Source organism: Gigantopelta aegis, chromosome 14 (assembly GCF_016097555.1).
Source record: "Gigantopelta aegis isolate Gae_Host chromosome 14, Gae_host_genome, whole genome shotgun sequence".
NCBI classification, from domain to species: domain Eukaryota; kingdom Metazoa; phylum Mollusca; class Gastropoda; order Neomphalida; family Peltospiridae; genus Gigantopelta; species Gigantopelta aegis.
In genome coordinates, this window is record NC_054712.1 from 24112123 (window position 1) to 24139750 (window position 27628).

At 35.9% G+C, this 27628-nt stretch overlaps 1 protein-coding gene across 2 annotated transcripts; it reads left to right on the forward strand.

Moving 5' to 3' along the window:
• The first annotated feature begins 16 nt into the window (after positions 1 to 16).
• On the forward strand, positions 17 to 25472 carry LOC121389375. Of its 2 annotated transcripts, none has more exons than XM_041520971.1 (9): positions 17 to 72; positions 13155 to 14198; positions 15675 to 16130; positions 16833 to 17034; positions 18398 to 18839; positions 20267 to 20389; positions 21292 to 21373; positions 22366 to 22543; positions 25287 to 25472. In XM_041520971.1, exons 2-9 carry the CDS (start codon positions 13815 to 13817, stop codon positions 25340 to 25342), a joined length of 1923 nt encoding a protein of 640 aa, XP_041376905.1. In that variant the 5' UTR covers positions 17 to 72; positions 13155 to 13814; the 3' UTR covers positions 25343 to 25472. The 2 variants fall into 2 exon arrangements, with proteins under 2 accessions (XP_041376905.1, XP_041376904.1); XM_041520970.1 differs by lacking the exon at positions 17 to 72 and adding an exon at positions 9341 to 9471.
• The last annotated feature ends 2156 nt before the right edge of the window (positions 25473 to 27628 follow it).

Consider the following 27628-nt stretch of genomic DNA (forward strand, 5'->3'; position numbering starts at 1 on the left):
TCCGGTTTTCACTGGGAGGACTTCCGGTAAAGAACGACAAAATTTTATTTTGTGGACATAGATCACAACCTTGTAAGTATCTCTGTCTAAAATCTCTTTTCCCATTTTGCTAGCAGGTTGTTCGCCAATTTTTCTATTTTCACACAGCATTTATTGGTCATTTGTGCCTGAGACACAGATGTTAATTTATGTTCCATACGCGTTAGGCCATGTTGAATGTTCATTTGTAATTTGAAGCAATCAAAAGTCGTGTTAGTTTATGTAACGTTAGTAGGGTCTTGTTATGAAAGCTGCACAAGTGCAAATCAAGATATTTCAGGACGTGAGCAGATGAAGGTCAAAACTTGTGCTAAAGTCGGACTGCTTCATAAAAATGCACTGATTAGCACCATAATATTTTTTCTCTACCCAACTCTTCTTTTGATATAATACTTAGAACACTCTTGTAGTATTTACTTTCCATCATAGGGACTTGTAGTGATCTTATTGGCACGTAATATTTTTTACCCTACCATACTCTACCCTACTGGTCTCTTGATATAGCACCATTGTAGTATCCTCAAAGGATCATGAAGCGTCCTATTAACGGGAAAATAGCTACAAAGCACAAGCACTGTAATCGCACAATTAATTTGATTATTTGATCTATTACCATATTCAATTAACTACAAATGTCAATTATTAAAGTGTATTCTGTTGATATATCATAAAACACATGCCACAGTTGAATGGGCTTCCATAATTAGTTTTTGTTAAAAGAATAAGTACATCACGTGACTTGACCCAAAAATGAAAGCAGACGTGACAGCGATAGGATTCTTTCGCTCTTGACAAGTGCTGATTATTTAGATGTAGGTATTAATATAGCATATGATTTTAAATGATGCTACTATTTAAAATAACGATCATATATTTAATGAATTTTGTACAAAAATAACTTTTTACCAGTTTTTTCCTAAAATAAATTGTCTTTATCGGTAGCAAGTACTTCCTGGTTCAGAATTATTGTGTTGTCAAAGTTCACGCGTGCGCAGATTCGTCATAAACAAGCCGTATGTAAAATAGGACGCTTCTTGACTTAGGGCGCTTTTCAATCTTTAGCAATGCTTTCCGTCATTGAGACTTGTAGCGATCTTTACCCTAGTACTTAAAGGAAGGGACAATTAAGTCACACTTTCAAACATAACCAATCAAATTACAAGTATGAATAATTTATTTTGTTTATCAGATTAAAACAAACTGATATTGGTTACACACTTTCAAACATAACCAATTAAATTGCAAGTACGAATAATTTTGTTTGGTCCAAAATGAACTTTGATTACTGATCTGAATTTTTTTCCTTTAAAGGAATGCTAAAGCAAGGCTTTTGGACTGGTTTGCATATTCAACGATATATAATGCACATTATTGCTTAATATCAACAAGTATAATCGTATAGTTAATTAATAAAACGGTTAAATGTGACAGCTGTTATATATAACGGGCGCAGCCATTTTGTACCATTTCAGTGAGTACACCCTCTGGCATGCTGGTGGTTACGTAATACTTAACGCGTAACGTCAGGAATGAGCCTTAGAACTAGAGAAATTCAATCTACCTGGTTTTTGCGGGATGATAAATAGTCATACATTGTAATGTTCTGTAATAATACACATCCCAGTAAGCCAGCAATAAGTATATCCAGCACTATACATATTATTTTTCAATACAAAATAAAATACCATTGTCAAAGTGGCTACACAAGTCGAAATAATTAACAATGTTTTGTCCATGCATTAACCTACGTACTGAAATGATATACAGAGTGTTTTTTAGTTAATTGGTCTATGCTGTTAGTTGCTTCTGGCTGTGATTCCTGATTGGCAGGTGTGTATTTTGGTAACAAAACGAGCCAATTAATTGACGCTGTCTTGACACAAAAATACATACCGGTATTGTGGAATATTACCTGTTGCCCCTAAAATGGTAATGGACATGGTTTATTACTGTAAATAGTTCTGTAAAACTATTGATTAAGTAGACTTTTCCATCTAAAACCACAGAACTGACCAATTACATAGTCCCAAAGAAAAGAAACTTATCACTTGGATATCGTGGGTTGTCGTTTTTGCTCCAACGTAGCATATCAATAGGCCTAATAGTATACATTTTTCCTTTGGATTATTTTAACAGAGAAAAATACTATAACCCCATTTTGTTCTGTTAATGCAACTTGAAATATATTCAGTTAAATAGTTTATTATATTATTACGTCATTTATGCTGTTTTACAAGTCAGATTGATCAAAGAGAAGCGCCTTGTCAAAAATTACTGCTTTTGTTTACACTGTACATACAGGAGATGGTAAGGAGCTGACGTCACTTCGCCCCAAGCTATCCCACCGGACGTCACAAAAACGAAACAAAATGGCTGCCCCCAGTTAGCAGGAATAATCATGTTTTTTTATTAACTCTAAAATTACGCGCTTTTCATTTGCTAAAGTGTCAGTATGTGTTGGTGGTCCAGGTATGCATCTTTCCAACACAAGGCTCTTGTTTGAGTTGACCCTATCTTTAAGCAAATTGGTTCCGGCTAGTGAATGTTATTTCGGTCTAGTGGAAATTATGATTCCAGTTCGTTTTGTCCTGAAACCATGTCACCCTTAGTCCTGTTTACCCTAAATTTTATTTGTACTAAGTCATTTCACCATAAAAGTGTGTCAATTCACAACCTCCAAAAATTAAATATATTTATGATAGTTTTATAAAGTCTTTTATTTTGTGTTTATAATACTGATCATAGTATAATACTTCCCAGCCTTCATGTACATTATTCTTTGTAAATAATTTCAGTTTTATTTTATGGAAAAAGAAAAGTACAAGGGTTTTGGAAATAACAAGACTGATATCTCTTACAAATAATATATATATAATATATATATATATATATATATATATATATATATATATATCCTGGACCTATCAATTCCATCCTATATATATATATATATATATATATATATATATATATATATATATATATAATATATATAATCTGGACCTATCAAATTCCATCCTATAAACAGGAAATCGCGACTGTGCATGTTCAATCCAACAACCAGATAAATTTAACTGTATCATTGTTTACCTTGTCTAATACAAAATACAATAATAATAAACATTTTGTAATTACTTACCTTTGTTGTCAACCGATCTGTCAAGTCTAGTCTCTTCGTTTATACAGGTTTTAATCTATTATAACCTTTGGGCATGGTTTTTGTATTCAATAATAGAATTACTGCTATTGTACAAGGGACAAACACACTTTAAGAACTCTTTCTACCATCATTTTCTATTTTGTTCGATCGAGGCTTGGTTAGTCGATACATATGCAGTAGAATTAAAGTTTGTGCTTGCACAGTGTGATTAGAAAGAGTGCGGAAGTAAAATGGGATGGAATTTGATAGTTTAGGGTATTATAGGGTATGCACTTGGGATTTTTTTAAACTGGCCAATCAGGCCACTCAGAGCAACAATTTGACTCGCCCATACATCTTTTGAAAGGCCCGCGACCAAATTTCGTTAAAAAAACTTACTAAAATTGCATTTTATAAACATGTTATCATATACAAACAATAATAACAACACAAAAGAAGGAAACCGAACTTTTTTAGTTTTATTACAAACTATTGTAATTAAATTATAATTATTATGTTGTCACGGGACCCACACTATCAAACATTTGGAATGTGCTAGGGTGTTGTTAAACATTCATTATTTCATTCATTCATGCATAGATTTTTTTACAACCAACACACTCACATTTATCACTAGTCACAGGACTAAGAATTGTGGTATTAACTGGTCTGTCAAAAGTTGGGTAAACTTCGAACTTTGACTTTGGTTTAGTACTACCTATACATAGGTATGGTATATAGCTATTTCAGAATTTTTATTGATCTTTTTGGCTTTTTTTTTCTTTAAACTGGATATCACATTCCTGCATAATTCATTAAAATTTACACAATTGTTCAATAATTGCATGGTTATAGTATCTTGTATTTTTACAAATAATTTGTGCTGATTAGCAGCACTTTTACCATGAAACTGCACGATAAATGATGTCGAAAAATATGAAAATTGACATATCTAGAGAACTAATGGAAAATAAACCAAAAAGGTTTGTTCTATTGTATAATTTGTATTTCTGTGGCACTTCCAAAAAATGGTGCTAGATGAGTAATCACGTGAAGTTTGAAATAAAATTTGCTGACATTTTTATTGCAAGGCAATCGATTTGCTGCTCATCTAAACTTTCCAAGCAAGTGTGGAGGGGAACAAGAGTGATCACTCACCTTTCCTGGTGAAAACGACTCAGTGTTGTTACAGAATCTTGTCTGTTTTTATTACCAAACCAAAATACAGTAATATTTGTAATATTATTTCACAGTAATAGTAGGGCTAGCTCTAGGTTAGTAGAAAATTTCGTCAAATTATTTATCAAACTTCAAAAAAGGTTGGACATCTAGTATCTGATAATTAATTTATCTATGTGCTGTAATAAGTGTTAAAAAAATATGAATAAAACTAACAAAACTTTGTACAATTTTTACACTTTATATTTTCTTGCTGCTCCATAACGACTCGTATATATGTAGAGTAGTTAAATTGCCTTCCCCAATTTACTATGTGGGTAACCTCCCACCAATTAAACAAAAATCCTTCCTCTGCAAATGCAATTTTATTAAAATAACTGTGAGTCACTTGTTACTCATACCAATCAAAAGAGCCAGTCATGGGTAACGAAAAATGCATGAATATACAATTCAATTCAATTCAATTTATTGTACATAACACTCACAAAGAGCAGGTACAAAAACAATAACAATTACATATATGTACATTACATAGTAAAACATATATGGTTAACAACTAATAGGTCAATAAAATTATTTACATGCAAGTAGTTAACTTAATGAGACCAGATTTTCTTTAAAATATTTGCTTGTTAAAGGGGCAATATCTATTGGTGGGTCCAAAATTATGTTTAGTTGTTCATTTTCATTCAAACAGTTAATCTTTAAGTTCATATATATTTTTTAGCAATATCAGTTAGCAGTTTTTCCCTATTTGTAGTATATGCTGTACATTTTAGCAAAAGGTATAACTCATCCTTAATTTTATTGGGACAGAAAGGACAAAATCTTTGCTCAGGCATTTTTTTTGTGGTAATGCCCCCTTTCAATTTCCAGAGGATGACAACCTAAAACATAATCATGTTATATTGTGATAGTGTATTGGAAAATCTCTTGTTCATAGGAATTTGAGGCCAAAAGGTGAGCCCTGAATTGTCAAATATCACTTGTTTTGTTCAGAAAAGGTTGTGTGTCATTGTATTGTGCACCAGATTTGTTTGACCCGTATGTAAATTATTATTATGACATGTAGGCACATGTATTCAATATACCCATTCTCACTGATGTTGCCCAAATTGACAGCGCAAAATAATCAAAAAGGAAAACAGTTGATTGTTCACAAAAACATTTATTATTAAAAGATCAATATTTAGAGAATCAGTATCTCAAATTTCAGAATTTGGACACAACAAATATCAGTTACGAAACATCTAACATAATGCTATAAAATGTTAAAAGACTGCTTGATATTACATGATGGTTGTGTTATTTCAAATCATTCACATGTAATTAGACAAATTCCAATCGGTTGTTGTTATTCGATAGATTTTGATTAGTTAAACAAAATGGGCCATATTATCCAGTAACAACAACTACCTCTATGTTAAACATAATGTGAAAATATGCAAACTACTATGTATTATGATACCTCCTTATGAAACCAGGTGCAAGTGAATGTGATTAAATGGACACTGTGTTTGATGTGTCACTGTATTTGCTGGGTTACCCACTCCATCATAGCCAAAGACCAAAAAAATCCTGGTTCAATTGTATAACCGAGCCCGATTGATAGCTATGTAACATAAATTACAAAAACAAATAACGTAGATTACAAAACACATAATCTGAAGAATAAACAATGAACATGAAATTATTTCATTAATTCAAACGTCCAGCCAGTGCACCACGACTGGTATATTAAAGGCTGTGGTATGTGCTATCCTGTCTGAGATGGTGCATATAAAAGATCCCTTGCTTCTAAACGAAGAGTAGCCCATAAAGTGGCAATAGCGGGTTTCCTCTATCAATATCTGTGTGGTCCTTAACCATATGTCTGACGCCATATAATCATAAATAAAATGTGTTGAGAGTGTTGTTAAATAAAATATTTCCTTCCTTCCTAATTCAAACATTTAAGTTAATTGTGTAATTATTGTCAAATAGTCACACATGCAGTGTTTCTATTCCTTAATGTCTTTATAATTTGCATAGAAAAAGGTTATAACAGAATATTTTCACCACAGCAATACGTCATTGGTTTCCTATAAAAACAAATGGGACACAATATGTCTGACAAAATTGCTTAAAATAACTAGGATTTATAATAACCTTTTACTCTATGTCTATCTCTGCCTATCTATGTCTGTCCCTGTCTCTGTCTCTGTCTCTCTCTCTCTCTCTCTCTCTCTCTCTCTCTCTCTCTCTCTCTCTCTCTCTCTCTCTCTCTCTCTCTCTCTCTGTCTGTCTGTCTGTCTGTCTGTCTGTCTGTCTGTCTGTCTGTCTTTCTCTCTGTCTGTCTGTCTGTCTGTCTGTGTCTCTCTGTTAAATATATTCCTAACCAAAAACACCTGTTTTGATGCAGGAGACTACTACGTTTAGTGTGAATCAATAATAAACATCAGACCATCGTTTTAATAACAATGTTAGCATTTACTTGTAACATAGATTACATCACGTAAATTCCTTCAGATGCCTTTTCACCCACAGTAATAATTTAAAATAATGCCTCATGTATATCAATACATTTATTTGACTACTTGGTATTACCACCGTACATACACAAACCTATGGGTGATTGCCACTATTCACGCATATGATATGGGCGGTCTCATGGACTACATGCTTACATGCTTGGGCTTTCAAAATTCCCTACTATTTTGCAACATGGAGATAGTAGTTTGGATTAAATATAACAAGTAACTTGTCATCGATTCAGTGATGTTATGGCACTGAAATATGCATTTGAGATTTCATTTTGCTTGGTTCTATTAACATAACTTGTATTAATAAATGAAATGTAACGTAGATTACTCAAATTTGGGCAACAATGTTCAAAGTACAAGAACATTTTTGCTTCAAGAATAATTTATTTCAAATTTTCACATAAATGCAAAGTAATATTACAGCATTGTTACAAAACATATTTATCGCAATATCTATTGCAAATATTATGTTACCATCGTATTAGTTTTGTGTACTTTCCAAACGACAATGCAAAATTAGTAAAATTGCTTCTTCAGGCAGATAAATTTAGTAAAACTTCATACAATTCCAGTCTGTTTATGATTGACGACATTAATACTGGTCGATAGCTTTTAGAAAGCGATAATTCTATATGATATCACATTATTTAGAATGACAAGTCGATGTCGACAGCAAATTGTTTGAATTGGGCAACATTGGTGAGAAAGGGTGAATAGCATTCAGGTTACTGGTACCAGGAATCTGAGGATGTTAGCACATCATAATAAAGTGCATGTATTTCACGAGTAATAGTTTGCTGATAAAAAACAAAGTGTTTTTTATTCAGATATAACATACAATTATATGCACGATGTGAGTATTAGTACAGTAAAAACAATAATTTGAATGAATTGCAGACAATCTGTACCAGCCTCGGTGGCATCGTGGTTAAGCCATCGGACATATGGCTGGTAGGTACAGGGTTAACAGTGCGATACTGCATGGCTCCCACTCAGAGCGAGTTTTAAAGGGACATACTCTGGTTTTTAAACACTAAGGCATATTGTTTACTATTAGAGCCGTTTTTGATAACTGAAATCATACTTTACTTAGATTTTATTGTTTAGATTATCCATTTCCGTACATTCGAAGTGTTTTTGGTCATCCTGGTGTTTTTAATATCACAAAATGCATTTCTCATATTTAAAAACACGCGTGCGTCTGAGAAGTAACAGTTATGGAGTCAAGTTTTAATCTATTTTTAGAGGGTATTTCACTATTTCAAAGTCACAGACTCATGTTTCACTCACTTGTAACTTTATCCAAATGTGTTACAGGTTTGTAGATTAATTAAACTTAGTGTTAATTTTAATGTGTTGAAACTAGGGTGTGTCCCTTTAATGACTCAATGGGTAGGCGTAAGGCCACTACACCCTCTTCTTTCTCACTAACCACTAACAATTAACAACTATCGACTCGGACTGTTTTGGATAGACAGCCCACATAGCTGAGATGTTTGCCCAGGACAGCATGCTTGAACCTTAATTGGATATAAGCCTAAAAATAAGTTGAAATGAAAAGACAATCTGTGTGTCAGTGAAGGTTTAGTTTAGTAGAATCTTTTTTTTTTTTTAAACTTAATCAATTTATTTTGAGCTAGCTACTGGTATACAAGGTATACAATATTAGTGTACATGGATTACCAGACAGTATGCTTATTTCTATGAAAGATTTAGAAATTTGGATTACGGCATGTAAATTATAAAACGTCCATTCTCATTTGCAGGGTGTTTATTGTTTGAAAATATCAAAGTTGAAGTTTGTTTTGTTTAACAACACCCTTAGAGCATATTGGTTTATTAATCATCGGCTGTTGGATGTCAGACATTTGGTAATTATCACATACAGTCTTAGAGAAAGCCTGCTACAATTTCCACGAGCAGCAAAGGATCTTTTTTTATGCACTTTTCCACAGGCAGAACAGCACATACCATAGCTTTTGATATACCAGTTGTGGAACACTTGCTGGAATGAGAAATAGTCAAATGGGCCCACTGGCTAATCAATCCTAGAACTAATCAGTAATGGGCACCAAAACATGGTAGTATTATTTCATTATACTGGAAATGACAGAAAATTATTGGGAGGCCAAATCCAGTTTGGGCTAGTTAAAAATTGGTAGGCCCTATGGCCAGAAACACATTGAATATACAGGCACCGATATTCTAAACAAGAATCTATTTTATAGTATTTAATTTTAGTCATATATATACATATACATATGCATTACATGTGTGTTAAACAAAACAAACTTTAAGTAAAAAAAACTTGAGGTAGTGAAAGCCTGTTAATGCAGATATATAGCATTATTGATTAATGCAATCACATAAACCTGCGTCTACCAGCTGTTTCATTGGGTGAGTCTCTATGTAAATATATGTACGTGCATGTGGACTGCACAGCAAATTTTTATGTTGACGTGCTGCCTGCTTGTGTCATAACATATTCTACATTGTCCCCATTTACCGATCATTGATTAGTATGGCGAGATTTTCTACTTTCCTTCAGATGTTTTGTACTTAACAACTTGAACACATAAAACACTCATTTAAGTAAGTATATGGTTTTGGGTAGTAATTTGAGTATATGTTATTAATGTAGGATATCAGTTTATCGTGTATTTGTTTCAATTTGATCCATGGTACAAAAATCCATACATGTTTTAGCTTTCGCTTACAAAGAAATGTGTCAAGATTCTAGCTTGAGTGAGTGAGTAAAAGGATTTACGTGCATATATACCACGAAGGTTTCACACACGCCTATCATGGGCTTAATCTCTGACTTCGCCAGTGACTAAGTCCATGACGGGGGGGGGGGGGGGGGGGGGGCAGAAATGGGCAGAATTTGGAATAAAGCCATTTAGTAAAGGTCCAGTGAGTGTACGGACCGACTAGTACTACTAGACACCAAGTAAAGGCCACGATGTAATTGGCTGAAGTTCGATTCCTTGGTTCTACCTGTCAAAACCTAAGTCTATGGAGAATAACCTGCATCCCAATCATGTCCGGACTAAGAAATTAAATCCAAAAGTAAGTTTGACTGCTCGGCCTAAAAGGTTTTAAGGTGATTTGAGCAATTGAACGGGCACCAAAATGAAGTGCGTTGGACTATTTATAAAAAAATAAACATAAGAATTTAGAGCCACGGCCAAAAAAATTTAAAGTCCAACTAAGCCCCAAAAAGGAGGTTACCTGTCCTAGGTAAGGTTGGCATCTACAGGGAGGTGATGATGTTCTTCTCATCGAAGTGAGGCACCAGTCTCCTGTAGCTGTGGGTACAAAGGCAGTGCACCATTTGTGGGTACTGGGCGCCGGTGACGATCTTCATGATTCTGTGGATGGTGTTGTTATCCATGTCATGGCTGAGGAATCCTTGTCTGTAAAGATCATCCCGGCGCGAGGTGACTACTATCGCTTCCACTCCCCGTAGTTTCACCGTGTGGATGGCGACCGGGTGGCCATCGGGGAACATCCTGAAGTTTTCCTCGTAGACCCCTCCTGGCAGTCTGTCGGGGTCCGTGACGTCACCCACCAAGTACTTAGAGTACTGGCCTCTGATCTTGCCTGCTGCCACTTTCCACTCACCCGAAGAGGAAGTAGAAGGCTGCGTCTTGGCTGGTTGGTCCCCCGGGGGAGTCACGGCCTTCCTCTTGACAGCCCCAACATCCAGAGTCGCCCACCAAGTACTTAGAGTACTGGCCTCTGATCTTGCCTGCTGCCACTTTCCACTCACCCGAAGAGGAAGTAGAAGGCCGCGTCTTGGCTGGTTGTTCCCCCGGGGGGGGGGGGTCACAGCCTTCCTCTTGACAGCCCCAACATTCAGGGGGTCTCGACGCAGACGAACAACGGGCGGGAACAGGTGACGGCTGGTTGGCGAGTCGCCTCCCGTTGTTCCGTCCGGTTTGGTCGTGGTGGGGGTGGTGATGCAGACGGGACCTCCACTGGCGGTTGAGCCGCCAGCTTTGTCCCCGCCTGAGCCGCCCCTGGCGCACGTTTCCTCTTCCTAGTCCCCTTCCTCTTGGCTGTAGCCGCGTCGCCGTACACCAAGGTCACGGTTGCCCATGACCCGGTGTACGCGACGCGGTACTCCAACAGCGATCCATAACTAGCGATCAATCCCCCCAGGTGGGGGGGTAAGTTGAGAGCGCATGAAACCACATCTAACTTCATCGCTGGTCAATTCGAGAGTCCTTCTAGCTTGAGATAAATATTTGTTGCATACAGTAAAATAAGGTTTAGCAGCCCTATACATTGCCACCGATTTGATCGCATATGTGACCATTTTTTTAATTTGGTGACTAAAACATTTCATACTATCTACTGGGGTATATAAAAAATAGAAGTACATGTAGGCACCATCTGGCTCCTAGAATAATAGATGGAGAAGTTAATGCAGAAATTATAATACAAGGTTCATATGGGTTATGGAAATTCTGGATATCATTTTCCATGCTGGGAAAGTTGTGGAAATTTAAGTTATTGAAAGTGAAAATATGGTAATTCATTTGTTTTTCATTTAAAGTACCGGTAACACAAGAAGATATCCACAGCTTTTGTCAAAAACATTGTAATATTTTTAGATTATGCTGATCTCGGAAATATCTTTGCACATCCTAAAAGGAAGATGATCATGGAAAATGTCTTTAAAAAGTCATGGAAATTGCAGGGACAATATTTCAAAATGTTAGGTTTACAACTAAACCCAGAAGTGGGTTCACATTAATTTTTTACAAAAATAACCTAATGTTTCATTATGTGAATAATATTTAATTTTTACGTCACCAATGATTTACAATTTAACTGCTGGTACTGATGGGCTAAACATCAGTTGCTAAAAAAAAATCATTTAAGAACAATATGGAATATTTGTACATACATTTTTTTAATACTAGTACTTGAATAAACTTCTGTTGATCCTTTTAGCTAGATTTAAGTTTAGAATGTAATGATTCATCGTGTACCTAATTGGCTGTCGGTTCACGTATAATGAACACATGAACACAATGACAGTTTGTGTGAAATATTGTGCCCTGGATTTGATTGATAATTAAGTGTATGAACCTGGCTATTGTGGTACAAAATCTTTGCTGCTATCCACAGTACGTATTAACAGTATATGTATACCTGTATGATGATAGTATTAGGCTTTACATGTGTATGTGTTTAGTAACTACCAGATAAGTAGACAGTTTGGTGTAATCTTACATTAGGGTGTTACCTTTTTATCTGTTGTTTACACAGATTTAATTACAGTTACAACTGCTCAGTTAGACATTCAACCAGATCTTCTCCCCTAAAACACATAAGCAGATTTTTTTTTCAGCTTTTAAAATGTTGTTTTTGGGGTGGGTTTTTTTTAAAAAGTATCTGATGCATTTTGCTGTCTTTATCAGTTGCGTCAATGTTTACATGTGAATAGACTATGACGTGTATTTTGTCACTTGTCTGTCTGTTCTTCTGTCCCACTTTTCCAGACTGGTTTTTTTTTGGACAATGCCTCAAAATAATGAGCTGAAATTTTGTATATATAGCCATGCAGATCAGACTTTCGTGGTGGTGTACCCATTTTTGACAGTTATGACCTTTGAACATAGAAGATATGAAAATGTGTTGGGCTTGGTAGGGGACGTGTATTGCTTTAACTACTCTCAAAATGCTGGTTTAATATGATATATTTTATGAATGGTGCTTTTAATTTTTTTTTCATTAAAACTTAAACTTAATATTAATATTATGTCTAGAGTTATAGCCCTTGAACTTAGGAGATATGGAAATTTGTTTTCTGTACCTTTTTTTTTTCCGGAATGACTCAAAGTATTGAGCTGAAATTTTTGGGTATAACTTTACTATATACTGAACATTACAGATCAAGTTTGACATTCATGGGTTATTATTAAGCATTGGAATAATAATAATATAGCTACATGTGTTTTTGAATTTGAATGACATCAGTATTCCAATGACGTCCCTTTGCGTCTCCTTACAATAAAAATAAACTGGGTGCATGGCATTTCCATTTTCAGAATGCTGGAAAAAAATCTCGATGTAAAATTGCTATCAAAATATTTTTGTATGAAAAGTACTAATATGCACCCTACTGTTTTTGAAGAAAATCTTGTAATTAATTTTTTTTTTTTTTTGTGAAATAAGGTACATGTATGTTATATTCATTGTGTATGGAGCCAAAACGAGGGTGTGAAAAGTGTCTTCTGTTAATAATATGGTTTCTGTTATAGGTACATCATGAAAACACTGGCAGACGTCAGACCCTTGCTTTTGATTGGCTGCTTACGGGATACAAGATGTCTGCCTAAATTGCATTATGGATAGGGTATCTGCACTGGCTGGTTCAGTGCAGATGATGAGCATCCACTCCCGGGACAGACTAAGAATTCACATTTGTATACCACTCCTCTGTGGTACCAGCAAACCTGACGAGAATGATATGGAAGTCATCTGATGTGAATTATTCAGTTAAAACCTGTACAGTGCTATACGATAATTACTTACTATTTGTAACATGATTCAATTAATATAGTTACAGCTGGTCTGACAATTAGTTAGTCATTTAATGAACACTGCTACAGTTGAATACTAAAATTCATGCAAAAACATACATATATATGTCAATAGTGCTCATGACAGTTAATTTTATTTTAACAATTCCTAAATGCTCAAACTGTTCAATGGCAGCAGTTGTTTTAGTTCTGTGAACTAATTTCTGTGATATATATATATATATATATAAACATACACACCATTAGTTTTCCGAAACCTTCAAGCAATATTAATATTGATCTATGACTCCCTAAAACTGTTTGCTGATATTTTGTTTGGATGTGATTCTTGACAAATCAGTCACGTGTGCGGATCAGTTAAAAGAGTGACTTGGCCAGATGGAAAATATCAAGAAACATCTTTTCAGTAGCCGGTCTACTGGAAATGATTCCAGGTCGGTTTTCCACGTCAGTGCCAACACGAACGAGGCCACGAGTCAGGAAGTCCAGGACTGTTGCGAGAGCATTGAAGAGTTCCACAATGCAGTGAGAAACCTGGTGGGGGCGGGAACCCACCTGACGGAGACGCTGACGAAGGCGTTGAAGGACTCGTCATACCAGTGTGTGGGTGACGAGTTCGCGGCCACGTTCCGTGAGGTGTACTCGTGCACTCAGATGGCGCGGTGGGCTGACCAGATGAAGGAGATGGGCACGCTGCTACTCAACCTGAAGGAGAAACTCGACGATAACAGGATGGATGACCTCAACAAGCTCTCGGCACAGGTAATATGGGTTGTTTTTTTGTATATCCGTAACCATATGTCTCACACCATATAACCATAAATTAACTGTGTTGAGTGTGTCATTAAATAAAAACATTTCTTGCGTAAAGATGGAGGAAATGTTTTATTTAAAGACGCATTAACACAGTTTATTTACGGTTATATGGCGTCAGACATATGGTTATGGACCACGCAGATATTTTAGAGAGGTAACCCGCTGTCGCCACGTCATGAGCTACTCTGTTAGATTAGCAGCAAGGGATCTTTTATATACACCATCCCACAGACAGGTTAGTACATACCACGGCCTTTGATATGCCAGTCATGGTGCACTGGCTGGAACGAGAAATAGCCCAATGGGTCCCCTGGTGGGAATCGATCCCAGACCGACCGTGCATTGAGCGAGCGCTTTACCACTGGGCTACATCCTGCCCCCCACCTTTACAAAGTGCCATTTGGACATTTTTAAACAACCTGTTACAGAGTATGTTATAAAGTTTGGCAAATTTTTTCTGTCAACCTCAAGCCTTTAGTATCATTTTAAAATCTCTACTTTAAGACTGTTAAATACCTTGATAAAAAAAAACTCTGTATGTTATAAAGTTTGGCAAATTTTTTCTGTCAACCTCCAACCTTTAGTATCATTTTAAAATCTCTACTTTAAGACTGTTAAATACCTTGATAAAAAACACCTCTGTATGTTATAAAATTTGGCAAATTTTTTCTGATCAACATCGAGCCTTTAATATCATTTTAAAATCTCTACATTAAGACTGTTAAACATCTTGTTAAAAACTTATTATTCCAGAAAACATTCCAAGTCATGTTGACCATGTATCTTTTTACTTGTTTGGATTTTCTTCTTTTTGTGGGGGGGGGGGGGAGGGGGGGTAAGGTTGTATAAAAAATTATGTTCTGTTTCAAGCTTTTGTTTATCCTACCGGCCTCAGTGGTGCCGTGGTTAGGCCATCGGTCTACAGGCTGGTAGGTACTGGGTTCGGATCCCAGTCGAGGCATGGGATTTTTAATCCAGATACCGACTCCAAACCCTGAGTGAGTGCTCCGCAAGGCTCAGTGGGTAGGTGTAAACCACTTGCACTGACCAGTGATCCATAACTGGTTCAACAAAGGCCATGGTTTGTGCTATCCTGCTTGTGGGAAGCGCAAATAAAAGATCCCTTACTGCTAATCGGAAAAAGTAGCCCATGTAGTGGCGACAGCGGGTTTCCTCTCAAAATCTGTGTGGTCCTTAACCATATGTCTGACGCCATACAACCGTAATTAAATGTGTTGAGTGCATCGTTAAATAAAACATTTCTTTCTTTCTTTCTTTGTTTATCCTTTTGCTTCACCCCTGGTTGTGGGTTGTTGTTTTATTTTTTTATTTTTTTCTTGTGGTGGGAGTAAGGTTTTAACAGATATTCTATTCTGTTTCAAGCTTTTGTGTGGTATATCTTTGATTTCACTTCTTCTGCAGACGTACTGTCATGTGCTGATGCTGTTTCTGAGGATGCAGAAAGGCTACCACCACTTCTGTGATGAGAAGCTGGACGCCCTCGTCAGCAGGCTGTGTGATGACAAGGGAACTGACAGTCAGAAGGAAATCACCAAACAGCTTCTTGGTGTCTTGGTTACCAATGAGACGGTGAGACCAGACTCAAGATCCAACAGCAACAGTCCTTCCAGCTCTCCCCGAGCCAGTCCAAAACCTAAAGATGAAGTTGGAGCCAGCTCCCATAAAACACAAAGAACATTTCGGTCTTCATTGCTGTCTTTGTTTGAACGCAAGCCATCCCCTGAAGAGAGGAAAAGTGCCTTTTACGTTGACATGAATCAGGATGTAGCAGGCTGCATCACGGACGAGCTGGTCCCCCAGGCTGCAGGCAGCCTCGGTAGTAACGCTGGCGATTCACAGACAATGAAAACTGCTGAGGTAAGCAGAATGTTTTATACATTGAAACCTGTCTAAACCAGATCATGTCATGGGGCCTGATATGTATCCAATTTAAACAGGATCCAGTGTTAGAAGTTAGAAAATTCAGGACCATGAAACTTGGCCAGTTTTGACAGGATTCCGGTTTGTTCAGAGTCCCGTTTAGACAGTTTGACTGTATTTTGTTAATCTATTGCAAATTGTTTTCAGCAAATTAATTCGATGGTATTCCGCTGGACACTGTATAATGTGTATGGAAGAGAAAAAAAAGATAAAATGGTTGGGACTTGGGGGAGGGGACAATCAGAGAATGGGTCCACCAAGGCTATTAAATCCTATGACGCAAGAACCTCAAGTGAGCATTCTACCGACTGATCTAGATTCTGTCCGTTAATAGAGGAACAACAAATTAAGCTTTTTAAAAGTTCATCGGAAGATTTAAATTTCAGTGTTTGGGATTGAACTAAAATACTGGGGTTTTTTTTAAGTACATGTTGACATAACATTATTTACTTGATTTTGTTAAATACAGTTAGTTTGAAATTTGCATTTTGTACCACTGAACTGTTTTTAGCACTGAAAAATAGAAATGGTCACATAGACTACACTGTCAGATAAACTGCAGAGTATTTTGGGGTGTTTTAAAACATATAGCCTGCAGGTAATATGCATGAAACTATGCTATTTGTTCTGTCATTTCAGACAACTGCTGAATCCCCAACCACCACTGACTCCACACCTAGTTCTACCGCTGATTCAGGAAGTGTTGATTTGCTGGGACACGGTCCCATGACTGCTGGCAGTCAGAGTGGCGTCCCCTTGATAGGAGTTGGTGTCCAGGATTTTAATGTTGCTGGGCATAATTTACAGTTTGGACCATCAGCAAATTTTTTAACAACAGCTGGTGAGCTAAAACAATTTTTGAAATCTTTTTTATATATCTTGTTTAAAAAAAACCTCTCTTGGTTTCTTTAAAGATTTTTGTTATCGAAAACTCTTTCAAAGAGTGTATTATCGGATGTCCATTGCTAATGAAATGCTTCATAGTTGCAATTTTTGTAATAAATATATTTTTCTATTTCAAAATTATTTTGTAGAATATTTTTCGCGGCATTAACATGTAAAAAAAAAATTTGTATTTTCATACTGTAAATATAATATTTCTCTATGAACTGTTCATATGTTAGAAAGTCTCCTTGTTCATTCAACAAATCGTTAATAAAGATAATACCTTTCGAGATATATCGTTTTAGTATAAATGGCTTTTTATCTATACATATTTTACTGTTAAACCAGATATTGATCTGGAGAATATCATCTACGTTTACTGGAATTTGTTTTTCTTGTATCCTTAACCAACTAACCAATGTGTCTCTCCAAAATAAAAAAATTATTGAACTTTTTTTACAGTATAGAAAATCGTCGCCATATATAATTAAATCACGTGTTGATATATTTGTAGAAGCTTCAAAAAAATGGTTCATTTTGGGTTATTTAAAAATATCCGTCGGATCCACGAACTTTTCAAAGCAGTCATAAAATTATTTATGTTTATCATTTTGATGCCACCATTTTTATAGTCTTGCGTTATTAAGTTTCTTTTAAGTTGTTCACGGCTGCTATTCCAAATAAATTGGAAAAATAATGTATTTATATGTTTTTGCAAAAGTTCGCTTGGATTTGGTAATGTTTTCAGTAGGTATGTTAGTTTAGGAACTATTAACGTTTTCAGGACTGTAATTCTTCCTAGTTAAGTAAGTTTTCTGATAGACCATAGCTTCATTAATTTTGGTATTTCGATAATCTTGGGATTATAATTTAAATCAATAATTTTTTCTAGATTTATGGAAAAGTTAATACCGAGAAGGTTAAACTGGTGTTTTTCATTTTTTAAAGTGTCAGTATGTGTTGGTCGTCCGGGTATGCTAAGATAGCTTAGAAAAATCTCTAGCCGGAGCCCCATTAGCCAGGGTCCCATTTTATGAAATGATCTTAATGCTAAGATCGCCTTAAGTGCATAACTACCGTATACACTTCAGGGCCTCATTTTATGAAATGATCTTAGCACTAAGATCACCATAAGGTGGTTATGCACTTAAGATAATATTAGCACTAAGACGGGGACCTGGTGATCTTAGTGCTAAGATTGCTTCATAAAAGGGTCACTGGACAGACAGATAATCAGAAGTGGTGTCTAAAGAAGCATAAACACAAAATTCAATAACAAATAAAACATTAATAGCTATTTTTCTTCTTTTCATTTCCAGGACTTGCTTCAGAGGAGGAGCTGGAGAGTGTGATCAACCTGCTGTCTGGGGTGAACACCAGCAACTCGCCCATGCAGGTGATCCCCGAACACCTGGCTGTTCCGCCCATCTACCGCATGCCCAGTCCCTCAGCCTCAGATTCCCAGGCCGAGGAGATGAGCATGCCCCGCGTCCAGCACCACCGGCGGTCCGAGAGCAGCCTCGACTTGTCGGGGATGGGCCGGAACACCTGGCCACATATGCACCGGTCCAGTCTGCCCACCATACAGCCGTTCATCCAGAGACAGTACGCCGATCAGCACAGAGACACCACCATGTTGATGCGACCCCCTCTCCCAGACTCGTACCGCAATAACGCTGGCTACATGTTGCCAGGTGCTTTGAATTCACAGTGTTCTGGAATGCAGTTGGGATACCCGGGAGGGTGGCCAAATAAACAAAGGTGGGTGTGCAAAACATTTTTTACAGATGGTTAAACATAAGATGATGTGTAATGGTATTTATTTTTGATTGCAATGCGGAAGGTTTGATTCTGTTTGCAGAAATTTTTTTAACAATCGTTTATTCTAAAAAAAAATGTTTTTTAGCTGTTGTCCAATTTTTTCTGCAGCTTATTATATGATGTCAGCACTAGAAATTCAGGATGGCAATCAGCGTTGCATACATAACCTGACCTCTGAAGCATTGGACTGAGGAGGGTGCCATGGGTTCACAGCATTCGAGATTAAAAGTTTTGGGCAGTATCCCAGTTGGATACTAACATTTCAAAATCTGGTATCCCACTTAAGTGAAATTCATAAATAACATTGTAACAAACTTGGACGACACTGTTCTCATTCCTTGCCTATTGCTATGCTGATATCACATTCGAAATCGCAGAATTCAAAATCAAAAGGAATTGGCAAACAGATTTGCTTCATCCATTTTTTGCATAATACTGAAAATTAGTATTTAGTAGTAATCTATAAGTGTTCTCAAAATTACTAATGATAAACCTACCTGTGTAAGTTTTATGCATACGTGGAATCAATATCTCAAACAAAATTTGTAGAGAGGAAACATCTAACAAAAACAATAGCGACTTAGCAGTTCCCAGTCTATTGCTGCGCTGTTAATGCTTCAGTGTAGAATTAGACTGGATACGAGTTGGGGGAAATATTGTTACGGCATAGCATTAGGCTGGGTATGGGCTCGAAAATACTGTTACTTAACTTCGCTGGTAAATGACGACGAAAAACAAACATCATATGGTATCCCAGAGGGATACTGGGTTCTGGAAGTCTGATATCCAAAATTAAAATGTGGTATCCCCGGGATATCGGGATACCATTAATCTCAAACACCGAGTTCAGAGGTCAAGTTAAGTATTCATGAAAAGAGAAAACAATTTAATTTCTTGAATACAAAACAATTAGTGGTGGATTGTTCGATTTTGTTTTCCTCTCTGTATTTTTAAAAAAACTTTTTACCTTATTGTATATTAATACTTAATATTCACAAAAATACAAAACTTATTGCTTAGAAAGAAAAAAAATTCAAAACCTATAGCTATTTTTCACAAAAAATATCAATTATTACAAAAATAAATTTGACCATATTGAAATAAAATTTGCCAATTGTTTTTAAAATTGGCGAATTTGGCAAGGGACAGAGTTAGCCCTGTTTTTTCTTAATTTGAAGTGGTGAAAAGGGGATTGTTGAATATTGTTGTGGGGTTTGTTTGGAGGGGTTTTTTTTGTGGGGGGGGGGGGGGGAGTTTTGGGAGGGTAACTCTTCTTCTTTTCTTTTTTTGGCTTTTGTTTTTTGTTTTTGCCTAATATTTATCCCATGTGACTTATCTCACATAAAACAACATGTTCTTTTGCCTAGTTCTGACACGATGACGAGTGGCTGGTCTGGCGTCCAGGACTCGAGTGATCTCAGCGACGATTCTTCCAGCGGGGAGCAGTTCTATACTGTCAGTCGGGACTTTGTACAAGCCATAGAAACCAAGTGAGTTCAAGCAAACTAATGACCATTTTCCACGGGCATGTTTTATGTGGTGCAGATATGGTTACAAAAATATTTGCTGCTCATGTGGAAACACTGCCATTGGTTATCAAGGAATATATTTTTTTATGTGTTCATTTAAACGCATTTGATGTGCTCCAGTGGTGTCGTTAAACAAAAAAACCTTTAATTTTAACACGTTTGCAACAAAGAAACACAGACTAAAAAAACAAACATTATCACTTCAACTAGTAGCAATAATTTTTGTTTCGTTGCAAAACAATATGCCCTCAGTAAAGACACCTGTGGCAGTTGCCTTCAGTGTCGCCATTTAGATCGAGCTCTGTAGAAGTAAACATCAAAACCTGCTGCCTATTAACACATTGTTTAGTGAGGTTATGATGTCATGAAGTACTCAATAGCTCTCATTCAGTAATGTTCTGAGGTGTGGTTTGCAATTCCTTTCCTTTCTGTAATCCTGCAAGCTTATGTATTAGTCTCCGACTGGTCCAACAAAAGGGGACTATAGGTTTTGTAACCACCCTTCTGTAATTTCAGGTTGTTAGATATTCCTTTCCTTTCTGTAATCCTGCAAGCTTATTAGTCCAATCCAACCGGAGGGGACTATAAGTTAGTCTTCATTGTTCTGTTTGTGTCTGTCCGTCTGTCTCACATATAGTTTTCTAGACTTGTTTTCCACAATGTTTCAAGGTATTGAGCTGAAATTCTGTGTATAGCTTTATCATGTACTGTTAAAGATCAAGTTTAATGTTCGTGGCGATTTACCCATTTTTCACTGTTATGGCCCTTGAACATAGGAGATACGACAATTTGTTGAGCCTGGTAGGAGACACGTATTATTGCTTTAGCAGTACTCTGAGGATGTTTGTTTAAACTTGTTTCAGAGATGACAGCAGTGATGACGAGTTTGACAAGGACAGGAGAAAACAGCAAGGTTCTGCTCAAATTGCTGGTATGGAGGTTCAGGTGAGAGAACAGGCCTGGTGCTTATAAAACGTTTAGAGTCCAGACTCAATCTCAAATAACGTCACACGCATGCAGTTTGTATGGCGTTGCCATGACTTTACTGTTTCAGACTCTGTTAGAGTCTCGAGTCTAGACTCTAAACGTTTTATAAGCACCAGGCCAGGTCTATACTTAGGCTAAATAGTTGAAGGAATGGATGGACAGGCTTATTCTTATGCAAGTACAAATCTAAATAGGGGTCTTGAAGGTGTGTACCCACTCTCCAAGTTTCAAAGTTCTAAACAGTCCAGTATTTAATGGATTAATGTATTTCCAGAAAGTCCGAACAAAATCTAGTATTAAAAACATTCTGGTGCAAGACATTTGGACAATCAAGAGCAAACTGAAGGTACAGAAATGAATATTCTGAGTTAGAAACCGTAAAGTTTCCACCAAAAATATCATGTTATTTTAGAAAAGGGTTATATACATATAATACGAGAGCCCAAGCTTATAAAACTTCAGAGGTTAGGCACAAATCTTTAATGATATGTCACACATATGCAATTTGCATGGCCTTGAAGTCTCAAGATGTTATTAGAGACTGGAATCTGGACTTTAAATGTTTTATAAGCATGGAGCCTGATGGGCAAGTCATCGGTTTGTATGCCATGTAAATAGAGAATAACTAGTTAATGATGTAGGATATTGGCTTTATCCTGTGATGATATGAATGGGAAAAAGCCAATATCCTACGTCATTAACTAGTTATTATCTTTATTCTGCAGACCATAAAACCTAAGGGAAAATGCTATTATTTCTGTTATTTCAGCTATGTTGTACAATGACCTAGAGGTCAAATGAGCGATTTTGTAATGTCAAATGCATGACGTCAAAAGTCATATTCTGCGACTATACGTATATGACTTTGTTTTATTTGTCATCATTGTCTGTCAGTAGAAACAGTGGTTGCAGGATAATTAAGTATATGTGTGTATTTGTTTTTATTTTAGAATAACTGTTCCATTAACACTTGGCTGTCAAAGCCTTGGTCCCAGTCTAACCAATTCCTCAGCTCGGATGTTCCGCTGCTAGAAGCCTCCGAGGAGCCTCTTCCCACTCACCGCCCTGTCCAGATGCAATGGAGTGATCCTATGTCTACCAGACGCATGTGGCCGACAATTGCTCCAGGTTAGTCCATTAATACAGCAGGAGCCCAGGATGCACAGTCGGTCTAGGATCGATCCCATCGGTGGGCCCATAGCATTTGCCTTTTTCTCATCCCAGCCAGTGTACCAGGACATGTATATCAAAGGCTGTGTTATGTGTTATCTTGTCTGTGGGATGGTGCATATAAAAGTTAAAGTTTGTTTGGTTTTGTTTAATTAGGGGCGGGATTTAGCTCAGTCAGTTGAATGCTCACTTGAGGTGCTTGTGTCACAGGATCGAATCACCTCGGTGCACCCATTCAGCTGACTGGGTTTTGTCTTGTTCCAACTAGTGCACCACAACTGGACAAAGGCCGTGGTATATGCTTTCTTGTCTGTGGGAAAGTGCATATAAAAGATCCCTTTCTGCATTAAAAAAAATCACCAAATGTTTGACATCCAATAGCCGATGTTTTTTCAAGAAATGCCAAATATACAGTTAGTTCTGTAGAAAAATGATTCAGTTTTTACAATGGACATAATCATATAGTATTATTGTCTATTTGATGCCCGCTAACGCCTTCGGTCAAAAATGACATTTGCGGTATCAAATAGACAATAACACCCGCAAATCTGAAAACTCCATATGGTTATCTCCTAATTAATTTAAGGAATATTTTATTAGCCAAAGACTAAATGTTGTAACCACTTTGTATATAAATTAGGAATTGGTTAATTTGGCATTGGACAGGGTAAGCACTGAAAACAATCTTCATTCAACAGTTTCCACCATATTCCTTTTTGTTCTAGGAATAACTGTATCTGAAATACAATATCGTAGAGTTTGGCCAGGGTACTCATGACCATTCTCTTTTCGAATGTCACATATAAACCTGCATACAGAGAAATTTAACTCGCCATTAGTCATGACTTCGAGGTTAGGCTGTATGATATTATTGTGTTGTCCAACCCCTGCAAATAAAATGTCCACGGCAAAAAAAACCCACCTGAATGTCCACGGCAAAAAAGTGCCGTAGAGAATTAAAACCTCCACGGCATTGCTGATTGCCATGGGCAATTGCAGAGGTTGGTTGTCAGACTGCACCATAGTATTTCTCTCCTGTTGTCAGGTTCAGAATAACCCATTGCATGTTATTGTTCATGTTGTTTGAAAGATTGAAAAAAAAAAAAAAAAAATCTATGAAAATCGCCATTTATTTTTTGGCAGCCATCCACAAAGTACCTACACACAAAATCTCTCCTTCCCCATGTACACCTTTTGATAATTACACCCCAACCCCTTTTTTCCCATTGACATGCGTACATCTTAAACACTGAAAAGTTCATCAGATACAATTAGGAGCTTTCAGTGCTACCACTTTATACTTTTTAAAAAGTAGTATACTTTTTCTTGGAAATACTACTTTTTATACTTTTTAATACTTTTTTCGCATGAAAATACTTTTTAATACTGTTTTCTGCAAAAAAATAACTTAAGAAATCCAATTTTAAATTTTGACTATCGTAATATTTGTGCTTTGCTAGTCTTTTTTTTAGGAGTGGTTTGTTCTTTGTTGAGTGGAGTGTTTGTAGAGCTCTCTGATCCTGCTGCTCTCAGTGACCAAATGACAGGGTACTGAAATTTGCAGAACAGAGTGTTCAACAATCACAAATCCTCACAACTTGGTACACACCATTCCTTGAGGTTGGTCATAAGCAGCAAACATTAGTAGGACAAAGGTAGTGAATGTCATAGTACATGCATTACCTATCGGGGTAAGGTGATGAAAAATTATACTTTTTTAAATACTTTTTTAAGACCATTTTGATACTTTTTTTGGCAAGATTCCATACTTTTTTTTTTAATACAGAGTGGCAGCTCTGCATTGCACACCAATAAAAAATAAATTTTGGCTTATGTACTTTGTCAGCGAACCCTCCTCCCCCTCTGTACGTTTTGTATGTAAGCCAGAAAGCCCCTCCCCTTCTAGGCACACATATTATAAGGATGGCCACTTGGTTCATAATGTTTGATAAACAACACCGTAACACTGTGTTAATAATGTGTAAAACAAATAGTAATGTCCATATTTAAATGTAAAACTAAACACTAAACACATTCAGGTTTTTTAGACATACATGTTCATAATTTTCATAATTTATCACTGTAAAATTGTGCTAAGTGATGTGGCCTCATTATATTAAAATGTGCCACATAACTGTAATCATTTAAAAATTAATTTTCATCAAACGTGACCTCAAACAAGTTCCAAAGAAAACAAAAATGACAGTAAAATGTGTATAAATTGATATTGTCTATGAGTCGGCATTACACAAATCATCTGTGAATATTTTTGTATTCCTAGATGCAGTACCCATAGTTTCTCTGCAGTCTGATCAATTTAGATTCTATCTGTGTTAGCGCTGTACATAAGATCTTGTCTTCGCTACTACTCGAAATACACTCAAACAAAGAATAACTTGCAACATTTTTCTGTGGGACATGTTAATTATTTTTCCCAAATTCACACTTTGTCATGCATTCTCCATTACAGAGTTGTGATTGGATCATTATCAAAGTTGGTACAGGGATTCTCTGAAACTGTCTAACAATTAATAGAGTGAGATTTTTTAAAATTTTAATTTTTATATGAGAATTTTTTGTAATTTTTTGTGACTTGTCACAAATTGTATAAAGTTATGTTGTGATGAGAAGCACTTTTACACTGTTATACATGGATAAATTCACAAACAATTACTGAATGATGGGTTTTTATGCTTTTTAGGTTTTACACCACAGAGAACATCACAGAGTATGCAAGGATTTGGAAATCTTCAGTGAAGAAAGTATTTGATGAATCTTCAGGAATAAAAGGGACGACTCCCAACATTTTATAAAAACACAGAACACCACTTGATTTTAAAAATATGTACCATAATTTATCTTCTGAATTAAACTCCTAGATGACAAATCAGAATTAATTTGTTAATGAAAAAAACTTTAAAAACAAAAAAGTATTTTGTACCATTGTTTGTAGCTGCTAATCATTAGAAGAGTAAAAGTTGGTATGCATAGTAATGCAGTTTTTATGTATTGTGATTTAGAGTTGATTGAATTGGATGTAATGGGCCATAAATGGAATATATTAATTTATATTTTTTTAGAGTGTGTTTGTATTGATGATATAATCCAGACGTAATTTTAACATCTTTTTTTGGGTGGGTTTTGTTTTTTGCTTACAGTTATTTAGTCTAACTGAATTATAGGAAATAAGTGTTTTGCAGGAAAGCAGGAATTCATACTAAAACTTTCTAAAAATGTTGGTTACAACCAAATTTTCAAGGAAATTGTAAATTGTTAAATTCTATATACAGTGGACTGTCCAAACCAGCACCTGTGTAATCTGGATTTCTGGACTTACTCACACAAGTTTGGGACAAATCTGTCTAGTCGTGCATTCTATGTATACTGGTGCATTTTGTTAGTTCCCATTGAATTCAGTTTAAACACAGTCTGCTGTATAACTTTGGACTCAAAGATGGTGTAATAGACCCGGCCTCAGTGGTGCTGTGGTTAAGCCATCGGACTACAGGCTAGTAGGTACAGGGTTCGCCGCCTGGTACCAGCTCAAACCCAGAGCGAGTTCTTAAGGGCTCAATGGGTAGGTGTAAGGCCACACACTCTTCTTTCTCACTAATCACTAACCAACTAACAACTAACCCACTGTCCTGGACAGACAGCCTAGATAGCTGAGGTGTGTGCCCAGGACAGCATGCTTGAACCTTAATTGGATATAAACACGAAAATATAAGTTGAAATTAAAAAAAAAAAAAAAAAAAACCCATTTAAAACAGTAAAACTATAATTTGAAGTGGGTGAAATAAGCAAAACTCTGTATTAGAAATTTTTATAAATTAGATAGATTTATAATCTCAGGTTAGTTATTAATCATTCCAATCAGACATTTTTAAAATGAAAACTTAAAAACAAATACAAAACTAGGTCAATGCTTTTGGGAAGTGGGTGCATGCTTAATGGAAGGGGAGAGGCGTAACAAGTAGGTACTCCGCATGTTCCTCCATGTCTCTAATAGATGGGTGCGATATTCGACATTATTTTACCGTAATCCCTTACAGAATACACTGAACACAGAACAAAATTTATTTTGTTAGACTCATATGGGAGTAACAGAATGATATACATGTATTGGCTGTCAATATAGATGCTGAAACCTTGTCACTTTTAGGGTATGATTTTAAATGTAACTAGAAGATTTTATTTTTTTGGGGTATTTTTGCCTTAGTTCACGTTTTTATGTGGTATTTGTTTAAGGTGAGGTTTTTTCCTTCAGTTTATTAAACTTGCAACTCTGTCTAGTTTAAAACTTTGTGATATAGGATAATTTTTCTTTAAATCGTTTAAGTAATCACCTTTATGACAAGAACATTACAATGTTGATATACACACAAAAAGTAATTGACTACACTTTATTAAACTGTCTGTGTAGCAAACATATGCAAAGAGTATATATTTTATACTTTATTTAACAAATTATTAGCCTAAAATAACTAGGTCTTAGGCCTTCTTATATTTTGCATAAAGCAATTTTGTGTATGATTTCATAAAAATTAATACAATTATAGCAGTTTCCTTTTATAAAGTTAATTTTAAGCAATAAAAACACTGCCTTTTGTGGGTGTGGGGGGGGGGGGGGGGGGTAGGTATTATTATTTTGTAATGATTTTACTTCAAAACAGTATTTTCATTGTTACAAATATTAAAAATTGAAACCAAAAGACTAAATTATGTTACTTTTGTATTGTCAAATTATTCAAGATTTGTTTTAATATTAACTTGCAATTCCAAGTTAGTTTAATTTCTATAAATTTGAATTATTATTTATTCTAATTATTAACCTGTATTAAGGTTTTAATTCTAAACCAAATTATTTCAAATGGGTTCAAGTGGCTGACTCTAGTTTCTGAGGTATATATATCTTTTTTGTTTTGCACAGAACTAATTTTAAGTTATAACAAATGCTAGTATGACTAGAAAAACATGATGGATTTACCCTTTTTTGTTTTGCACAGAACTAATTTTAAGTTATAACAAACGCTAGGATCACTA

What these genes read in the sequence shown, in the direction of transcription:
- LOC121389375 (XM_041520971.1), top strand. Translation starts at nt 13,815, where the DNA reads ATGGAAAATATCAAGAAACATCTTTTCAGTAGCCGGTCTACTGGAAAT. An exon ending in TCAACAAGCTCTCGGCACAG is followed by an intron (nt 14,199 to 15,674) that starts GTAATATGGGTT and finishes CTTCTTCTGCAG; the next exon opens with ACGTACTGTCATGTGCTGAT. An exon ending in GTACAAGCCATAGAAACCAA is followed by an intron (nt 20,390 to 21,291) that starts GTGAGTTCAAGC and finishes AACTTGTTTCAG; the next exon opens with AGATGACAGCAGTGATGACG.